The following is an 18,582-nucleotide window of genomic DNA, read 5'->3' on the forward strand; positions in this document are numbered from 1 at the left end:
AAATAGTTGTAATTAATATTTTTCATAATTTATGACAAGAACTTTTGTTCGTGAGTACCCCTGAAATTAACTGCAAGGAAAAAACACGAGTAAGTTGCAGAAAGAGAGAAAGAGACAGATAATATTTTTCTACAATTTTTAGTAAATAACTTTTAAACGAATAAGTGGATCTAAATCAAGTTTTACACAAATATTTATTAGAATTTTCTTAATATATGTGAAAATTTCTATTTCGTTGACAATGTTTTTTCTTGTCAAATTTATCAATAAATGCTTCAATACACGATTTTCTATAAGAATCATACTAACTTTAAACTTAAATAATTTCCAAACCGTTAAGAGAACTGTGCTTAGATTTTGCACAGATACTCAGAAGAAATAAAGTAGAATAGTCTTGGAAATTTTCATGCTTTTGTCAATGCTTTGACATATGACACATTATTCTTTAAGTTGATAAATATCGTGTTACGATTATCAAATCAATAAAATGCAAAAGTTTAACAAAAATTACTTTTGCAAATAAAGGTCATATTTTCTTCGTGTCTTCTTTCGTACAAATCGGTTAGTGTATTGACAAATAATAAAAACAACTACAGTTAAGACATAGATGTAACCGAAAAATTACTGAATAAAAATATTAAGCTTTCCTTTCATTTATATTTTTTCTCCAAATTACTGACAAAGTTATTTATACTGAAACGGCAAAGGAGAAATAATAATGTAATTTTAACTCAACTTATTTTTCCATTTAATAAGTTGGCAAACTTTACTGTATTTCAAAACTTGGAAAAGAGTTTGCGTTTATTCTACTGTTACGTTAAAACTGGAAGAATATTTCTTAACCGGAGAAAAATATTTTTCAGTGGAGCGGACAAATTTATCGCGGTTCTTTCTTTCGGTTTGCGGTAGAGTATTTTTTTAAAGGAAAATCTCTCTCTCTCTCTCTCTCTCATATTATAATAGATATATCATATCAAACGTACTCTATCAAGTTTACAGAAATTGTAATTAGAAAGTTCGACGAGATATATATATATATATATATATATATATATATATATATATATATATATTTAAAAGTGTATAGAAAATTCTCTACTAAAGAGAATATTTATAGTCAGGCTATAGTCTAAAGTAAAATCCATAAATCCTTTTAAATCCCATAGAATATGTCCTGTGTGTAGTTTTTTCCTTGCTCAGGCCCAGCGTTTTCTTGGATCAGGCACCCTTCGCAGGTCAACTGTTGTAAATTCCTAGAAAACATAATATAAGGTAAAGAAAAGGATAATGATATGACAGTATGACGCGTCGCAATATACACATCGCTTTGTCGTACACGTTGGCGAGATAAGATTATGCCAGTGCATGGCAGTTTCGTGCCTCGTGACGCATCGACGATGTATATCGAACGCAAAATTGTCAGATATCAATAATAATCCATTGAAATTATCGCCTTTGCGCGCGTTCTCCGTAAAATTTAAGCGGCTCGCCATGACACGTAAAATAATTAGAACCTTATTTATTGCTCTCGCCTTCCAAGTAGTTGTAATTGGTGTTTCGGTGCATTCATCCGGAAAATGCTCATTGTTGTGCGACTGTGATATTTGGTACGGATTGCAATACGCCTCTTGTGTTGGACGCCATCTTTATAGCATTCATACAGGTGCGCCCAGCACCGTGCAAGCTTTGGATTTGTCGAATAATTCGATATCTATTTTAAATAATCATGAACTAGCGGTGAGTATATATATATATGCACACAAGCGCATTTTCGTACGTTATATTCAACTGATATTTATCAAAAGATCCATCTAACTCATTCTCCTCGAACTCATTCATCACGATTGAATATAGCACGATAAATATAAAAAAGGTAACTTAAAATACCTCTCTCTCTCTCTCTTTCTCTTTCTGATACAATTATCTACAATATTTTTTAAAGATCAATGAATCTGGATCCGAATTTAGACCGGGTTCTATGTTAGAAAACTGCCAGACATCTATTTTCGTTTATAGTTTATAATCTTAGCATTCAGTTAAAATTTTTATTTTTACGCATACTTTTAGATTTCTACATAATTATAAAATTTTCAATATACTTCTGATTAATAAATTTATATATATACAGGGCGGGGGATTTATATTGAGACACCTAAATATTTAAAAAATAAAGCAAAATAGAAAGAAATGTTTCAGACAAAAGTTGTTTTAAGGGAGTCATAAGATGGTGCCATTAGTTTGATCTTGGGTGGAGGCGCTTCAGAGATTTCAATGTCAATCTTGTTTTTTTAGATGGAAACAGCCCAATTTTTTGACATAAATCGATTCCTTGCAATATTCTGCATAAAAAGTTATAGGGGTATGATGGTAATTTTACATAAATTATGAAATATCTCATAAAATGATTTATTTTGCAATAATGTTACCTTAATATTATAAGCTCAAAAAATAAGAGACATCAATTGATGTAAAAAGAATAAAACAAGATTGACATTGAAATCTCCGAAGCGCCTCCACCCAAGATCAAACTAATCTTTTACCACCATCTTATGACCCTCTTAGAACCGAACAACTTTTGTCTGAAACATTTCTTTCTATCTTGCTTTATTTTTTAGATATTTAGGTGTCTTAATATAAATGCCCCATCCTGTATATATATAAGTGTATGAAAGAGTCGAAGTTTTCTTAGTTAAAACTTTCATAAACGCTTTAATTCCCAAATATTGCCCGTCAATTGTTTATACAGATATAACATAATATTTCTTATTTATTTTAGGATGCGGGATTGTTAAAACTTAAATATCTCAATCTTTCTACGAATGCAATCAGCGAAATTGGCTTAAACGCTTTCGATAGATTATCCGAATTGACAGTTCTCGATTTATCTCAGAATCATCTTTATTATCTTTTGTCAGATATTTTTATATCAGCAAAGAATTTGCGAATTCTCCGATTGTCAGAAAATAATTTCAACTCTCATGTACCAAAGTTAAAGTGTCCTTGGCTCACGGTAATAACAAAACTATTCGAATTCCATGCTATAAAAAAGATATACATATATATTCTTATTTAACTTAAATTTTATTTTTTTTACATAGGATTTAATTCTGAGTTCCTGTCAAATTAGCTATATATCGATGGATGCGTTTATCGGACTCTCGCATCTTCGTAATCTTGATCTTTCAAATAACTTGATGATTCAATTGAGCAGCAATGTCTTGGACAAATTGCAATTTTTGCGAATGTTATCAATAGAGGGGTGAGACGACGAGAAATCTAATATTCATAATTTTTGTAAAATTTATTCTTATGTAATATATTATTATACTTGTAATTTTTCAAAAATGTTTAGAAACGAAATATTGCAGTAAATATTATATTGCAATGAGATTGATATGTTTGTATGTTCTATATGTGCAGTGTTTCTTTTTTTTTCAGGAATCCCTGGTCTTGTGATAAACTTATACGAGATCTGCAGATATATTTGGCCCATAGAAATATACAATATTATCCGGTATGCATAAAAAATTTAGAACCAAAGAAATTTGAAAAAATGATTGTTTACAAGCCACAGATAAAGCATGAAAAACATCGTCCCTCGATAACTTTGGATTCAAACATAAAAAAAAACATGATAACGACAAAGAAGTATCCTGCATTTACATCTATATACAAAAATACGACTACTTGTGTTAATGCGACACACAAAGCAAACTTTACGAAAACATTAAATGCTATATCGCCGTATTGGTTCTTGGTACTTGGATTTTTACTTGGTAGCGCTTGTGGCATGTTTATGTGCTATATCTGGCTCACAAGGAAGATATCTTGCTGCCGTGGCTATCGCCGGCGAAGAAACAACGATGCTCAAAGAATTTCGTTACTGCAAAGTTTATGGCAGTTTGAAGATTCTGTTTTCCACGAAGATACGATATCTTGTCCTGGTACTCCACCGCCGCCATATCGTGAAGTCATGCTGCGACCGGGACTTTATCGTAATCCATCCGTTACAAGAAACTTAAATAATAATGCCACAAATAGTACAGGATATAATTAGGTTGTAAGTATAATGTTATAATATTATCGATTTATAAAACGATATTGGTACATAAATGTAGAATGTTGACAGTACTCGTCTATCATATTATACGAAAGAATATTTAGCAAAGTATGATTTGGTGAGATAAAATATAAATTCTTTTCAAATTATAAATTATGTATTTAATAGATTTAATAGATTAATACACACATAAAATTTGTTTGAAGAGTTTAAGTTTCGAGAAAGAGTTTGATACATGTCAATGCAACAGATGTTATTTCAGATCTTCCACTAAAAAAAAAAAAAAAAAAAGTTTTTATAAGCCAATTAATACGAATTATGCGAATTAATACAAAAGTACCAATTAAAAAATATGTCGCATTTATATAGTAGGCTTAACTCATTATAATAATGCAATCAATTGATTGGTATATATATGTCTATAAATATGTGTATATCATACTTTCAATGATGTCAACAGAAAGAATCACGCGCATAATGTTTTATTGCGACATTCTTAATAAATGAACAACGCATTGATATGATAATTATATATTACCGAATAAAAACTTCTTAAATTTTTTCCTGTGTGTATAAAATACTATATACACATAATACGTAATATGTACATATATAATACAATGTATATAATTTAAGAACTATATATATATATATATATATATATAAGTATTAAAATTATATATATATATATATATATATATGTACATATATTAGGATAGTCGTTAAAAAAAAATTATCGCTGCCGCCCCATAAAAGAATAGTAATTGATAAAAAAAAGTTCTGTAAAACCCCAAGTCTGTAAATTAAAGTGAATAGGTGTCTCTTGAAAAGAGAAGTTTGGAAGATATCTTTTTATTTTTGCTTTGTTAATTAGCTGTATCAGCAGTTAAGAAAGTTTTTTGTTTTGCAGTACGACAAAATAATCGAATTTTAATAAACTTTTTTATCAATTATACAAAAAAAAATTTTTTTAACTGCTGTTACAGCTAATTAACAAAGCAAAAATAAAAGAAACGTCTTTCAAACTTATCTTTTCAAGAGACACCTGTTCATTTTAATTTACAGACTTGGGGTTTTACAGAACTTTTTTTTTATCAAATACTACTCTTTTAGAGGGCGGCAGCGATAATTTTTTTTAACGTCTACCCTAATATATATATATATATATATATATATATATAATTAGTTTTATTTTTGAACACAATAAAACCTCAGACAGACGTGTGGCTGTCCGAAGTTTCGGGTCATTGTAGCGTAGCCTCGTCAAATCTCCTTACATTGTTATCATCTATACTTTGGCTCGTATTTAATGTAACGATCTTGCCACCAATCTCAGTAATTATATTTTCTGTTACTTCATGGTTGTATCTTGTACCACGAAGATTGCTAATCACATGAAGATCAAGATGCGTACTTGCATCTTGATTAATATCGGCTGTTACTAATCCAGCGGGCAAGGTCATTCTGATTTCCTCTACGATACCGTTCTGTATCTCCAATTTTAAATTTAAGCGATGCATTTTACCATCATGAGTGGGGACATCGAGCGCACGGGTAACTGTAAACTTCGGCGTCTTACCGAAATTCCAATCCCAGGAACGAAACTCGCTGATAATCTTGTCGATTCCTGTATATATATAATTCCATTTTATAAAAATATTTTTACCCGTTATTAGCTAATTTTATATATATATATATCTTATTTTTAATAATGACAATAGCAAGATTTCCAAAATTGTTAAAAAAAATTAATCATATTTTCTATTTGATATATTTTTCGAATAATAAGAGTTAATTTTTCGATACATACCAGGAAACCAATCTTCGGTTGGGTTGACATACTGGAAACCTTTCTGTTGCTGAACGAGATCATATCTCGCGTCTTCGAGAACAAGAGCTTTCGTACGCATATATTCCCAGCCAATAGCAGATATAAGTTTATCCATTTGGATATTTCGATTTATATCGGATAAATTTTTTATTATTGAACGCGTAGAAGTCGTCGCATTCGTAATGATACTGTTCTGAAAAAATACGTTATTTATTTCATTAATTTTTTTCTTTTCATATTTATACATCACATTATCTTTTGAAAACAATAGCGTGATATTCATATACCACCGCGCTATCATTGTCTGGCAAAATTGTATCTTTCGATGACGTACACATGTGTATTTAAAAAACATATACAGAGTGTCCCATTAAAAGTGGCCAACCCCTTTTATCTTTTAAAAAGAGATAGACCATAAAAAATATATATCAAATTAAATGGTTCAAACTGAATTCTATTGTGAGCATAGTGATCGCTTCCAAAAGCTCTGTGTTAATGAACGGAGAGATATAAAGCATAATTTTTTTATAATAATGTGAATATTTCCATATGATAAAAATTGTAACGCTGTTTGAAACGAATACAACAATGTATGATATAATGTAAATATTTTATATATTATGAGTTTTATCGATTTGTATGACCAACTTTTGACTCATGCATCAGAGATTGACATAATACTCAATCTAAAGCTGGCCCAATCGCAGGGCCGAAAATGAAAAGATCGTCGCCCGCGATATTTCAAGTCCTATCTCCTTTAATTAAAAAAATAAAATAGCTGCTTTTGGTGAGACACCCTGTATATGCAAGTGTGTCGGTCGTGTTAAAGAAGATCTTACCTCTTTTCTTGCAAGAACAGAATTCAGATTGATTTTATTCACGTTAACTAAAAGCGTGCAATGATGATAAGCATTCGATTGTCCTAACTTTGCAGCCGTTCCGGATACCTACACATAGTAATACGCAAAATTACGTTGTTAAAACAAAATGAAGGTGAGAAATTAATTTTATGAATTTTTGAAATTCGTATACTCGGAAAGAATTTGCAATTTATAAATAAATTTTGAGTGAGAAAATTACAATATTTTGTAACGAGCAAAATCTATTTTTAGAATCACATAAACACATTTAAAGAGCGTTACATCATTCGTATCGAAATGTTTCGTTATCGCGTTAATTATATAATGTTATTGACTACGGCATCTATTGGCCGTGTTATATATATATAAATTTAATATAATTATCATTTAATTCAATAATTAGTAAAAGTATTTAAATTATATTTCGCGGATGCGAATAAGATTCTCTATAAATTTACATTAAACATTATTACCTTGTAATCTCCTTCGACTATAATATCGTCCCGTTCGTTGATCTCGCTCTTTAAGCCCCATTGTCGGAACAAGGCGGTTTTGATGATATTGAGATTATATTTCCGATCGTATCTTTGTTTCGGCGTGAAGAATGACAAATTGAGGTTGCCTCTGTCGTGATAAACGGTACCGCCACCGCTATTTCGTCGTATCAGAGCAATGTTTTCCTTCTCAGCCACATGAATGTTACACTCGAGCCAGGGATTCTGATGACGACCGAGCACTACGCACGGATCGTTTCTCCAAAGGAGCAGTACGTGGTGTTTGGAGAGGTCGAAGTTGCGATACAGCCAGTGCTCCAACGCCAAATTGACAGACACGTCCGTGGATTGCGAGATGAATACAGACTTCTTGATCGGGTCGATGTCCTCGTTCGTGGTATAAGTCGACGCGTGTCTGACGACTCGTCGGATGCTATCGAGACTGGGCGTGAACCGTCTGGCGAGAATCATTCTGATAGATAGAGACATTGCTTGTCGTATGAAAGAACGGAACTCTCTGGTTGACGAACGGTCGATTAACCCGCGGACCACCTGGTTAAGGTCACCGTGACCTGACTTCTGGCTGTTTATATATCAATCTTAGTCTAAGATCGCGAGATTTTTTTCGAATTGTTTTGAACTTCGTGCCGCGTATAAAATCAGTCTTAACGATCGATATATGACGATCTCTATTGATGGAAACGCTTGGAAACGTTGGTTTGGCTCGCGGTGACGGAAATCAGGTAGTCGTGCAGGGCGATAGTCTGATGCAGCCACTTCCAGGTCTGGTCCAGGGTGTTAATTCGGTACCGGATACCCAAACAATCTCGGCAGTCCTTTTGCATTCCTCCGTGTGCTGACAGTTTGAATCTCAAGTTAAATCCACCCGCGCCGAAAGTAAATCCTATTGGCGACAAGTGCTCCTGTTTTTACGATATACGCAAATAACTTTTCTCGATTCTCGTCGTACGATGCAAATACGATCGATGCTCGTGAACACGGAATGAGACGTGCTGTCGGATTTAGATTTCATACGCACGCCTTTTCTACTCGCGTCGAAAGTAAAGAGAGAGGGGATTTCGTTTAATTACTTGGAGAGGTTATCTGGGTTCGGGGCATAAAGTACAGCTGACTGGCACGTGATGCATGTTGGCCGCCATGTTGGCCGCGGCCGCGATTTCCCCCACTCTCTTTCATCTATTCTATCTATTCTATCCCCACTCTCGACCGAATTTCAGGCGCGTAAATATCGCGATAAGGACCCCCCTCTGATCGCCTCTTATATGGAAAATACGTATTCGCATATTATCGCTACGTCTTGTTTTGCGATATGTCTGGCTGGACCCTGACGATTTTAGAGCTAACACGTGGCAGCGAGAGTATAAGCGAGAATATAAATAATAAAGTATAAATAATATTATGTAGATTCCTTATTTTTAAACGTTTTATAATTTAATATGCATTTTCTCTTTCTCTCTCTTTCTTATGTCATTGATAAAGTGCGCACAAGAATTGTACTTTTAATGTTATTTAATATTGCGAATTGCGGTTTTAATAAAAGCGTTCATGAAAATACAAATTAGCAGTATCAGACACGTATGTAGATATATATATAAAACGGATAAAAGTTTGTACGCGGTATTTTTCCTTTGTTTAACTTTGTTTATCTTTCTTATATCTCATTCTCATTTATCAAGCATTAAAACGAAGCTCAGACATGTAAGCTTTTTTTTTTTATCGATGTTTTAAAACGATATTTATTCGGTCAAACTATGTTAATAATTTGCCTTGAACTGCTAGAATTGATACGAGTCAACAAATTTGTTGATTACATTTTCATTTTATGTAATCAATATTAAAATTGAAATCGATCAAAAATTGAAAATCTAAAGGGAAACTATTATTTAATGCTGATTCTAATTTTCATAACTCTAAATTTAGTCGGCGTTATTTGTATGGTATATATGTATGTACATACATATATATATATATATATACATATATATACAAAAAAATTTCCTATAAATATGGATCGAAAAATGGTTTCTTAAGAAATTATCGCTCAAAAACCTCTGAAATCGTGATTATTTTACACATTTTTCCAAATATCATGGAAAATGTGCGTCTTTTAACAAAAAAGTACCGAAACAAAAGTTGTAGAAAATTAAATTATCTTTCAAATGAAATCAAAATGATTGTTGTACGTTCCATAGATTTTGATATAACCAGTTTCAAACGTACAAAAAGTGCTTTTGTTACTTATTGTTACATCGATTAAAGTTGAATCAGGAGGAAATCCGTAAAGCGACTAGATCGGTCATTACCGAAAGTGTATTGGAGTTAGGGAGGGACATTTCGAGAACAGTTAGTTTTTTCACGTCTTTATTCATTTTCTACTATTACGTGCTATTTTAGTTTAAGAAAATTTATTTTATTTTTATAAAAAAAAAAGATTTTTATTTTTTATATTTATCGTTTTTTCAAGAAATTTATTAAGTTTCATTTTCTTTTTGTATCATTTTCTTTTCACCTTTTGCTCTTCCTTTGCATCAGAGTTTTTTGAGCGATAACTTCTTAAGGAAGCATTTTTCGACCCACGTTTATAGGAAACTTTTTGTTCAGAATTTAAATTTCCTATAAGATCTCAAAGTCTAGCTGGAACGTTCAGAGCCACCCTGTATATATAAATCTAATACATTTCGAAATATTCATCAACTAGACATTGCGTATTTAAAGAATTTTTAGACTTTAAAAATATAAAATTAATAATTAATTTATAACCTAAAGTAAAAATTTGCTCTAAATTAAAATTAAGAATAAGAATTAAAACTTTAATTTTCATAAATTTTTTACTATAAAATTTTCGTGGGGTATAGTTACTATAAAAAAATTAGTTCGATATAAAATAATATTTACAATTTTGAGATTAAATTATATTCTATAAAGCAAATCTTTATTTTAACTCACAAATTATTACATGTAAAATTGATAAATAATTTGTGAGTTAAAATAAAGATTTCCCTTATAGAATATAATTTAACCTCAAAATTGTAAATATTATCTTATATCGAACTAACTTTTTTATAGTAACTATATATACCCTACGAAAATTTTATAGTGACTGTGTGTAAAAAAATTCATGAAAATTAAAGTTTTAATTCTTATTCTTAATTTTAATTTAGGGCAAATTTTTACTTTAGGTTATAAATTAATTATTAATTTTATATTTTTAAAGTCTACAAATTCTTTAAATACGTAATGTTAAGTTTATGAATATTTCGGAATGTATTATTAGATTTATTAATTTTTGACATAGCCGATCCATCCGAGTTTCTCGTTAATCGATCATGGATGTCGCAATAATCATCGTATCAGCTGTTGCGTTACTTCGAGCTGAACGCAGACTAAATCTTTCTTTTTTTTTATTGCCATTCCCTCTTGTATTTATAACATATTTACTGCTAAGATATCGCGACTACGATACATTCGCAATATGATGCGTTGGACCCTCGGTTGGACTACTCGCACAAAGTTGTCCCTCTATCAATTATTATCCCATACTCAAAAGACAGCTCTTGAGTCCACTAATAAGCAGGCTCTTATCATTTCGTACCCTTCCGTCTCTTCATGGATAGCAATGCCAACTACATTGAACTTATACAGGATGTCCCAGAATTAAACTGATAAACTTTAGATGGTTATAAAGAACACCAAAAAAGTCAATTTTCTAGTCAATAAATAATTTTTTTCAAAGATTTTTACCTTTGTTAATCTTTGATTCTCTAGTGCCAAAACGGCTCATTTGTGGACATGGTTTTATTGGCAAAATTGGCTTGTTCTGATATCCTTTATAACCACCTGAAGTTTGTCGGTTTAATTCTGAAACATCCTGTATATGCTGAGAAATAAAAAAGGACAAGACTTTGCGAGTCATTGTATGTATCACTTATTCTCGATACTTATCGCGTCAAGCAAAATTAACATACGATCAATCTGCAGATATATGTTTTTCAGAGTAATTCTACTAGAGATCTGCTTTTTACAGCTGCACTAGTTCGGAGTTTATCTGTTTCTCTGCACATTGGAAGCAGAAAGAGATAAACTCTGAACTAGTGCAGCTAGATCAGCTATAATAGAATGTATAAAAATATTGTAGATCCTAGAATGATACGCGCATACTTTGATCGTGTACTAAACGTCGTAAAAATCGAGATTGCTAATGTTGATTAATTAATTCAATCATTTGCATCGGATACGAAAGTAGAAGCTAAAGAAATTAGCGAAATTGTTAATCTAGATATAACTGAATATATTTATACGTCATCCATAAACGAATTTAATAATATCCGTAGTTTTAAAAATAGTCAATATCACAGTCATTCCATTCAGATTAATAGCTGTAATCGGCCAATTTTAAAATTACGGATATTATTAAACCTGATTAGGATGATTAGCGTGATTTTTTGAAACGCAAATTCTCTCTCTTTATAAAAAAAAGTTGGTACGATATTATACATATGTAGGAATATTTTTACTTTCTATAAAAGAGCAACACAAAGCACTTTCCTATAATATACATGTCGTAGCCAAATTACGTAACCAGTCGTTTTATAAAACGTCTAAGCATTTTATAAAAAGTGCCGCAAAATTCTTAAAAATCATAGTTGAAAATGAAATATTTTACAATCTGGCTAAAAATTTTAGTCTTTTTGTAAAATGCTAACAAAAGCAACTCATCACATTGTCAAACGCAAAAAGATTTTTGTACATGGTAAGTTTTAGATTCTGGCTGGTTGATTTCAGTCATTTTATGAACTGTCTTTGTAGAATAGCCATTTATAGAAAATTAATAGATAATTATGTTATAATATTAATAGCGTTAATAATATTAATAATATTAATAATATTAAGCTTGTATGAATACTTGTATTTATTACTCATTGTACTTATGAATACTTGTTGGATTTATTACAATTAAAGTTTTACAAAAGTAACATAAAAATAGAATTTTCGAAAATAATGTTTGAAAACAAATAATAAAAAGAAATATAAGCATGAGAAAAAATTAAAAAAAAAAAACGCATTTATTTTGATTGTTTTATCAAATGTGACATAAAGTAAGGTTGGTAAAAATGCGCCGTTCATAAAATGACTGAGATGAACCAACCAGAATCTAAAACGATGTACAAATCGTTGCGTGACAAATGGCTGCGTTCAGCAGAAAAAGCAGCTTCGTCAAACCTTTGTAAAATTCTCTAATATGATTGGTTCTTGCCCTTAGTTCCTGCCGGATCTAAACGTATAAACCAATCATATTAAAAAATTTTGCAACAGTTGCAAAGCTGCTTTTTCTGCCGAATGCAGCCAATGTCGCTTTATATAGCGACTTTTATAAAAAGATTAAAATTCTTAGCCGGATCGTAAAATATTTCATTTTCAACCAATGATTTGAAAATGCGGCCGCACTTTTATAAAACGCTTAGACGTTATATAAAATGACGGATTATGTAATCTGGCTATGACATACATATTTTTTACTTTATTGATTTTATATGAAAAAAATATAAACTAAGCCTTGTCATCTCGCAACAAAAAGAGCGCTCGAATTAAATCGCGCCATAGAAATGAAACGTTTACGCGATTTACGTCAAGGTTTAATAGGTGCGATGCGAGAAGAGGATGATGCGCGTAATGATACGCACGTTGAACAGATTTCGGTCCTATAGGATACTCAAAAATCTCAACATCACGGTAAGAACCGTCAATAATTTACAATTGGCACGCTGCGTGACATCCACATACGCATCTGTAAAGTATTATCGCCGAACCGCAAAAGGCACATCCTTTTGTCTTCTTTTCATAAAAGCGTTATTATTTGTCGCCCATATACGTACACTGTGTTCAGTGCGTTTTACTGGTGTCTTCCGATATAAAAAGTGCCAGTATATAGCTAGTAATTAAAGAATCATTTATATATTTTTATTCGTATATAACATAATGCTAGTTAATGCAGTTTTAATTGGCAATACACGTTATATATGAATGGAAGTATATATTATATAAACGTCGCGACGATCACGTGTCACGCGATCCTAACTCTGGCGTCTTTTTCTACACCTTTCGTAGAAAAAAATTAGTTTGCGCATAAATTAGATTGAGACGTAATCTATCATCTCCATTTGTCATTCGAAAGATTATTTGGGCTACATTTGAAAACTTAGTACATCAGTTCGCCTCACGTGATTTAACATTTGTCTCATTTGGCTTCTGACAATTGACATTTATGGAAAGAGACTGTGCGCGCGTGTAAATATCATTAACGAATTTTCGGTGTTTATTTAGGCGGCGGTTTATCGTACACGGAAGAACGCTGAACAAAAAACGAACAGTATTATGACGAGGATACAGTATCCCGAGGCACGCAGGGATGAAAGCGTCGTCGATGATTATCACGGTGTTGAGGTTAGAATGCATCTTGAAGAAAGTGATGCCATTAATTTGTGAAAGTATCTATTTGTTTAGCCATAAAGAATGTTTGACCCTTGATATTTTCATATTTTACATGTGTTAATCAAATAACGATTTGTCGATTTGCATGAACACTGTAAAGAAAGGCAATTTTGTCATACAAATAGGATTTAAATATTTCAAGCTATATATTTTAAGGAAAACATATTTCCGAAGTTTATAAGTTTGTAATTTGTACTATATGAAGGATATATATATATATATATACTCTTATTTTTAGATAGCAGACCCCTATAGATGGCTGGAAGATCCAGATTCGACGGAAACAAAAGCGTTTGTCGATGCTCAAAATGCTATCACTAAGCCATATTTGGCTGCATGTAAAGCACGTGACAATATTCACGATCGATTGAAACAGTTGTGGGACTTTCCAAAATATTCATGCCCTGCCAAACATGGTGGAAAGTATTACTTTTATAAAAATACAGGTTTACAAAATCAAAGGTACAATGCGTGATATATGATGTTTTTATATATAAGTTTATGAACAGATTTCAAGTTAATAAATCATTGCAGTGTTTTATATGTACAAGATACTCTTGAAAGTGAACCAAGAGTATTTCTTGATCCTAATACTCTTTCCGAAGATGGTACTGTTGCAATTACCAGTAGTTGTTTTAGCGAAGATGGTAGCATTTTTGCATATGGATTATCTAAAAGTGGTTCTGATTGGAGTACTATCCATTTTCTGAATGCACAAACTGGTAAAATGATGAAAAAAATCTTAACAATTGTATTGTAGTTTTTCTTGATATAGCATTTTACTTGTAAGCATATTTAATATATATATATATAATTTTTTAATATTTTTTTGTCTTATACAGGTGAAAAATATCCAGAAATTTTGGAAAAAGTAAAATTCTCACCAATTACATGGACACACGATAATCGTGGCATCTTTTATGGACAATATCGAGATCAACAAGGAAAAACTGATGGTTCAGAAACTTTAGGTAATCAAAATCAAAAACTATGCTATCACATTGTTGGTACATCGCAATCAGATGATGTTGTTGCAATTGAATTTCCTGAAGAACCATTGTGGAGGATGTGAGTTTTGCAATATTAGTTTTTAGTTTTTTCTCTAATACTCTACTGTAAAATATATTTAGACATGTAAAAAAATAAAGTGTTATATCTTGTACACAGATTTTGTAAATTTTAATGTATCTAGCTATATTCAGATATGCCAATATTTTAAATTCGATATATATTTTTATATAACAAATATAAAAGAACGAATATTTAAACAAATTATAAAATTGATTTTTTTATATATATATTTAATATGCATATTTTTGTTTTATTAGAGGTGCAGAAGTATCTGATTGTGGCAATTGGCTCATTGTTACTCCTCTGAAAGATTGCAGAGATAATTTAGTGTATTTTACTCCATTAAAAGCTGGAATGGACATAAGTAACAACTTGCCATTGACACAGGTTGTTGATAAACTTGAAGCTGATTATGAAGTTAGTAAATATTTGGCTCTCCAATTTATTATATTTGTTATTTGTAATATTTATGCTATTGCTTATATATTTTCAGTACGTAACCAATGTTGGTACCAAAGCTGTGTTTCGCACAAATAAAAATGCACCTAACTACAAGTTAATAGCTATAGATTTGTTAGATTATGGACAGGACAAATGGATTGATCTTTTGCCAGAACATCCTGAAAATGTACTGGATTGGGCTGATGCTGTAGATGAAGACAAATTCGTTGCTTGTTATATACAAGATGTTAAGGTAAATATATATACTATGTGAAATATGTCTAGAGTAACGGCTTAGAATAAATAATAGATATTGACACTTGAATCTTTTATAGAATATTTTGCAACTGCATTGTTTAAAAACTGGTGAAATAATTAGAACATTCCCTCTTGATCTTGGTACTGTTGTCGGATTCTCAGGCGAGAAGAAATATTCCGAAATATTTTATCAATTTACATCATTTCTAACTCCTGGCATCATATATACAATTGATTTGAAGAAAGAAGAGGAACCACGAGTTAGTATCTCTCTTTTTTTTTAAATATATACTAGAGTATAATATTTCATATACTATACAAAAGGTTTTATATTGAGTATATTTATAAATTGATTTGATAACTTGTGTTTTTGTTTTTACAGATATTGCGAGAAATTAAAGTAAAAGGTTTTGATGCAAGTTTATATAAAACTAGTCAAATATTTTATCCAAGCAAGGATGGTACAAAAATTCCCATGTTTATAGTAACAAAGAGTGTATGTATATTAAAAGAAATATATTTCAATAAAATATTAAATGTGTTGTATTATTAATGTGGCCTGTGAGCATTTAATAAGTAGAAACTTAAGAATATCTGAAGACTACTAAATTTTTATGTATGTATTTTATCTTTGTATATTTTTTTCTCATCAATGTTAAAAATTATCAATGAAAATATTTAATTTAGGATGCTGTATTGGATGGAACTATGCCAGCCTTACTTTATGGATACGGTGGCTTTAATGCGAGTATTCAACCTACATTCAGTGTTACAAGACTTGTCTTTATGCAGCATTTAAATGGAGTACTTGCTGTCGCTAATGTTCGTGGAGGGGGGTATGTAAGGATATAGAAAATAGAGAAAATCTCTATAAAATAATTTACTTATATAAAAAATATCAATTTTCAAAAATGGCATTCTTTGTTATAGTGAATACGGAGAAAAATGGCATAATGCAGGACGTTTCTTCAATAGACAGAATGTATTTGATGATTTTCAATATGCAGCAAAATATCTTGTAGAAAATGGGTACGCTACTTCAACAAAATTGACGATTCAAGGTGGTAGTAATGGTGGCCTGGCTGTTGCTGTATGCATAAATCAAAGACCTGATTTATTTGGTGCAGCTATAGCTCAAGTGGGGTTAGTTGACATATTTTTATCATTTTTGTAACTATCATGCGCGCGCGACGTATATAGTAACGAAAACTGTTAAAATCTTTTTTATGATAACAGAGTCATGGATATGTTGCGTTTTCATAAGTTTACTATTGGTTCCGCTTGGGTTTCGGATTATGGAAGCTCAGATGATCCCAAGCATTTCCAGAATTTGTTGAAATATTCACCTTTACATAATGTAAGAGTTCCTCCTGATGATGTACAATATCCAGCAACATTGCTTCTGACTGCTGATCACGATGACCGCGTCGTACCTTTGCATACTCTTAAATTAATAGCAACTCTTCAACATGCACTTGGAAACATACCAAAACAAAAAAATCCAATACTTGTAAGAATAGATACTAAGGCGGGTCATGGAGGTGGAAAACCAACCATGAAAGTGGTAAGTATATATATTTCTGTAAAACAATTTGCATTTAAAACATATATACACAATCGATTTTATTTTAAAAATATCAGATAATAGGGAGAATATTCTATTTTAGATTGAAGAAAGTACCGATATCTTGTCATTTATTGTACAATCCTTGGGTTTGGAATTTAAATCATAATTAATGAAGCTAAAAAGAAATGTAAGTTACACATTTCGCATAAATCTTTAAAAAATCAAAGGATTGCAATATATTGTTGCAAATTGATTTGATATCCTTCAATTGCAAATTCTTTTATAATAATACTGTATCCTTATTGTCAAATAAAAACGACGAAATTTATACTTTATGATAATGTAAGACGATGAACTCTGGATTCGTTCAAAGTATAATATTCACCAAATGAAATATCGAGCAATCCTTATAATTTTGAATATTTAACAGTCAAAAATGCGTCAAACAAACTCTAATTCCGAAAAACATTTTTTTATTCTGAATCTTCTTTTCCCTCCCTACAAGGAGATTGCAAAAATGTTAAAATTAATCAATACTGTTTTAAAATACTGTTAAGAGAAAAAATATATAACGAAAAAGTTGTTTTATGAATCTCTTTTGGATCGCTATATCCCGATATTGTTCTTTTTTATTACGTCGTAGTTTTATTGATAGTATAATTATTAAATATAGATTTATATATATAAAATTTGTTTTATTTATAAAATTCATATTTGTCAGTGGCACTGACGGTGCCGTTGTCAATGTGGAAATGTATATGTCCAAATTTTTGTTATACAAAAAAAATATGTAAACGTAATATTGGATGGAATATCGTGATATCTGGATTTATGATCAGTATTAATTAATCCTAGTCACTTACTGTGGTGATATTAAATTATAACATCAGAAGCAAGAAATCATTTTTTTTTTTATTAGCAAATTACATTGCAAATAGTTGAAATAAATAAGTTTTGTCTTATGCAAATATTCGCATTTGATAATATCAATTGACAAAACATAGAAGATTTTCTTTAAGATGTATGATTAATAAATAGCTATAAATCTTAATAAATTGTAATAAGATCTCTTTTTTCATTGGGGAAATATAGAGAAGTTATATATGCATTTACTAATGCAGAGCAATAAAATAGAAGAGAGTATATTTTGTCAATTTAGTCACCAACTTGAATGCGAATATTAGCATATAAAAAAATACTTATTTCAACATGTAAAAAAAAATTATGATTTCTCGCTTCTGACATTATAATTTAATATAGTTGCAGTGAGGAAACAGGAAGCTTGATGTCATAACGGGAACTGCAACGCTTGTATAATGTTCGTGGCCAGCATTTTTGATGTAAGAACGACAATATATAAAGTCATTTGAAAAATAGTATTGTTCTAGTAGCTGACGAATAAATCATCTCTGGTGAGTACATTATTTAATTATGCTTATATCATGAATATTAATATCATGAATGCATATACGTTACATTGAATATTTATT

At 30.8% G+C, this 18,582-nt stretch overlaps 4 protein-coding genes across 6 annotated transcripts in view; 3 read left to right on the plus strand and 1 right to left on the minus strand.

Annotated features, from left to right (window-relative positions):
- Positions 1-1,350: 1,350 nt before the first annotated feature.
- On the plus strand, positions 1,351-4,494 carry LOC138943214 (SLIT and NTRK-like protein 1). Its single transcript, XM_070313812.1, has 4 exons — positions 1,351-1,737; positions 2,777-3,010; positions 3,099-3,259; positions 3,439-4,494. Exons 1-4 carry the CDS (start codon positions 1,366-1,368, stop codon positions 4,055-4,057), a joined length of 1,386 nt encoding a protein of 461 aa, XP_070169913.1. The 5' UTR covers positions 1,351-1,365; the 3' UTR covers positions 4,058-4,494.
- A 589-nt stretch (positions 4,495-5,083) lies between these two features.
- Lipt1 (Lipoyltransferase 1) lies at positions 5,084-7,921 on the minus strand. Its single transcript, XM_070313813.1, has 4 exons — positions 7,225-7,921; positions 6,731-6,838; positions 5,871-6,084; positions 5,084-5,687 (listed from the first exon to the last, which is right to left on the minus strand). Exons 1-4 carry the CDS (start codon positions 7,732-7,734, stop codon positions 5,305-5,307), a joined length of 1,215 nt encoding a protein of 404 aa, XP_070169914.1. The 5' UTR covers positions 7,735-7,921; the 3' UTR covers positions 5,084-5,304.
- Positions 7,922-12,887: 4,966 nt separating this feature from the next.
- On the plus strand, positions 12,888-18,569 carry LOC138943209 (prolyl endopeptidase). Of its 3 annotated transcripts, none has more exons than XM_070313800.1 (14): positions 12,888-12,996; positions 13,588-13,707; positions 13,994-14,217; positions 14,290-14,477; positions 14,598-14,823; positions 15,084-15,243; positions 15,320-15,520; positions 15,603-15,785; positions 15,908-16,021; positions 16,213-16,361; positions 16,456-16,668; positions 16,762-17,089; positions 17,193-17,279; positions 18,353-18,569. In XM_070313800.1, exons 1-13 carry the CDS (start codon positions 12,925-12,927, stop codon positions 17,256-17,258), a joined length of 2,244 nt encoding a protein of 747 aa, XP_070169901.1. In that variant the 5' UTR covers positions 12,888-12,924; the 3' UTR covers positions 17,259-17,279; positions 18,353-18,569. The 3 variants fall into 3 exon arrangements, with proteins under 3 accessions (XP_070169901.1, XP_070169902.1, XP_070169903.1); XM_070313801.1 differs by having other exon boundaries at positions 18,359-18,504; XM_070313802.1 differs by lacking the exon at positions 12,888-12,996 and adding an exon at positions 13,119-13,198 and having other exon boundaries at positions 18,353-18,504.
- LOC138943212 (leucine-rich repeat-containing protein 15) overlaps positions 18,484-18,582 on the plus strand; it is a 53,412-nt gene continuing 53,313 nt past the window's right edge. The window contains exon 1 of the mRNA XM_070313808.1: positions 18,484-18,504. The gene's annotated coding sequence lies outside the window, so the exon portion shown is untranslated. The remainder of the gene's footprint in view (positions 18,505-18,582) is intronic.

Source organism: Polyergus mexicanus, unplaced genomic scaffold (assembly GCF_030449975.1).
Source record: "Polyergus mexicanus isolate NDT 795.1 unplaced genomic scaffold, iyPolMexi1.0 SCAF_25, whole genome shotgun sequence".
Taxonomy (NCBI): domain Eukaryota; kingdom Metazoa; phylum Arthropoda; class Insecta; order Hymenoptera; family Formicidae; genus Polyergus; species Polyergus mexicanus.

What these genes read in the sequence shown, in the direction of transcription:
- LOC138943214 (XM_070313812.1), top strand. Translation starts at nt 1,366, where the DNA reads ATGGCAGTTTCGTGCCTCGTGACGCATCGACGATGTATATCGAACGCA. An exon ending in TAAAGTGTCCTTGGCTCACG is followed by an intron (nt 3,011 to 3,098) that starts GTAATAACAAAA and finishes TTTTTTACATAG; the next exon opens with GATTTAATTCTGAGTTCCTG. An exon ending in CGAATGTTATCAATAGAGGG is followed by an intron (nt 3,260 to 3,438) that starts GTGAGACGACGA and finishes TTTTTTTTTCAG; the next exon opens with GAATCCCTGGTCTTGTGATA.
- Lipt1 (XM_070313813.1), bottom strand. Translation starts at nt 7,734, where the DNA reads ATGTCTCTATCTATCAGAATGATTCTCGCCAGACGGTTCACGCCCAGT. An exon ending in TAGTCGAAGGAGATTACAAG is followed by an intron (nt 6,839 to 7,224) that starts GTAATAATGTTT and finishes TACTATGTGTAG; the next exon opens with GTATCCGGAACGGCTGCAAA. An exon ending in AACCGAAGATTGGTTTCCTG is followed by an intron (nt 5,688 to 5,870) that starts GTATGTATCGAA and finishes ATATATATACAG; the next exon opens with GAATCGACAAGATTATCAGC.
- LOC138943209 (XM_070313800.1), top strand. Translation starts at nt 12,925, where the DNA reads ATGATGCGCGTAATGATACGCACGTTGAACAGATTTCGGTCCTATAGG. An exon ending in AACTTGAAGCTGATTATGAA is followed by an intron (nt 15,244 to 15,319) that starts GTTAGTAAATAT and finishes ATATATTTTCAG; the next exon opens with TACGTAACCAATGTTGGTAC. An exon ending in TGTTTATAGTAACAAAGAGT is followed by an intron (nt 16,022 to 16,212) that starts GTATGTATATTA and finishes TATTTAATTTAG; the next exon opens with GATGCTGTATTGGATGGAAC.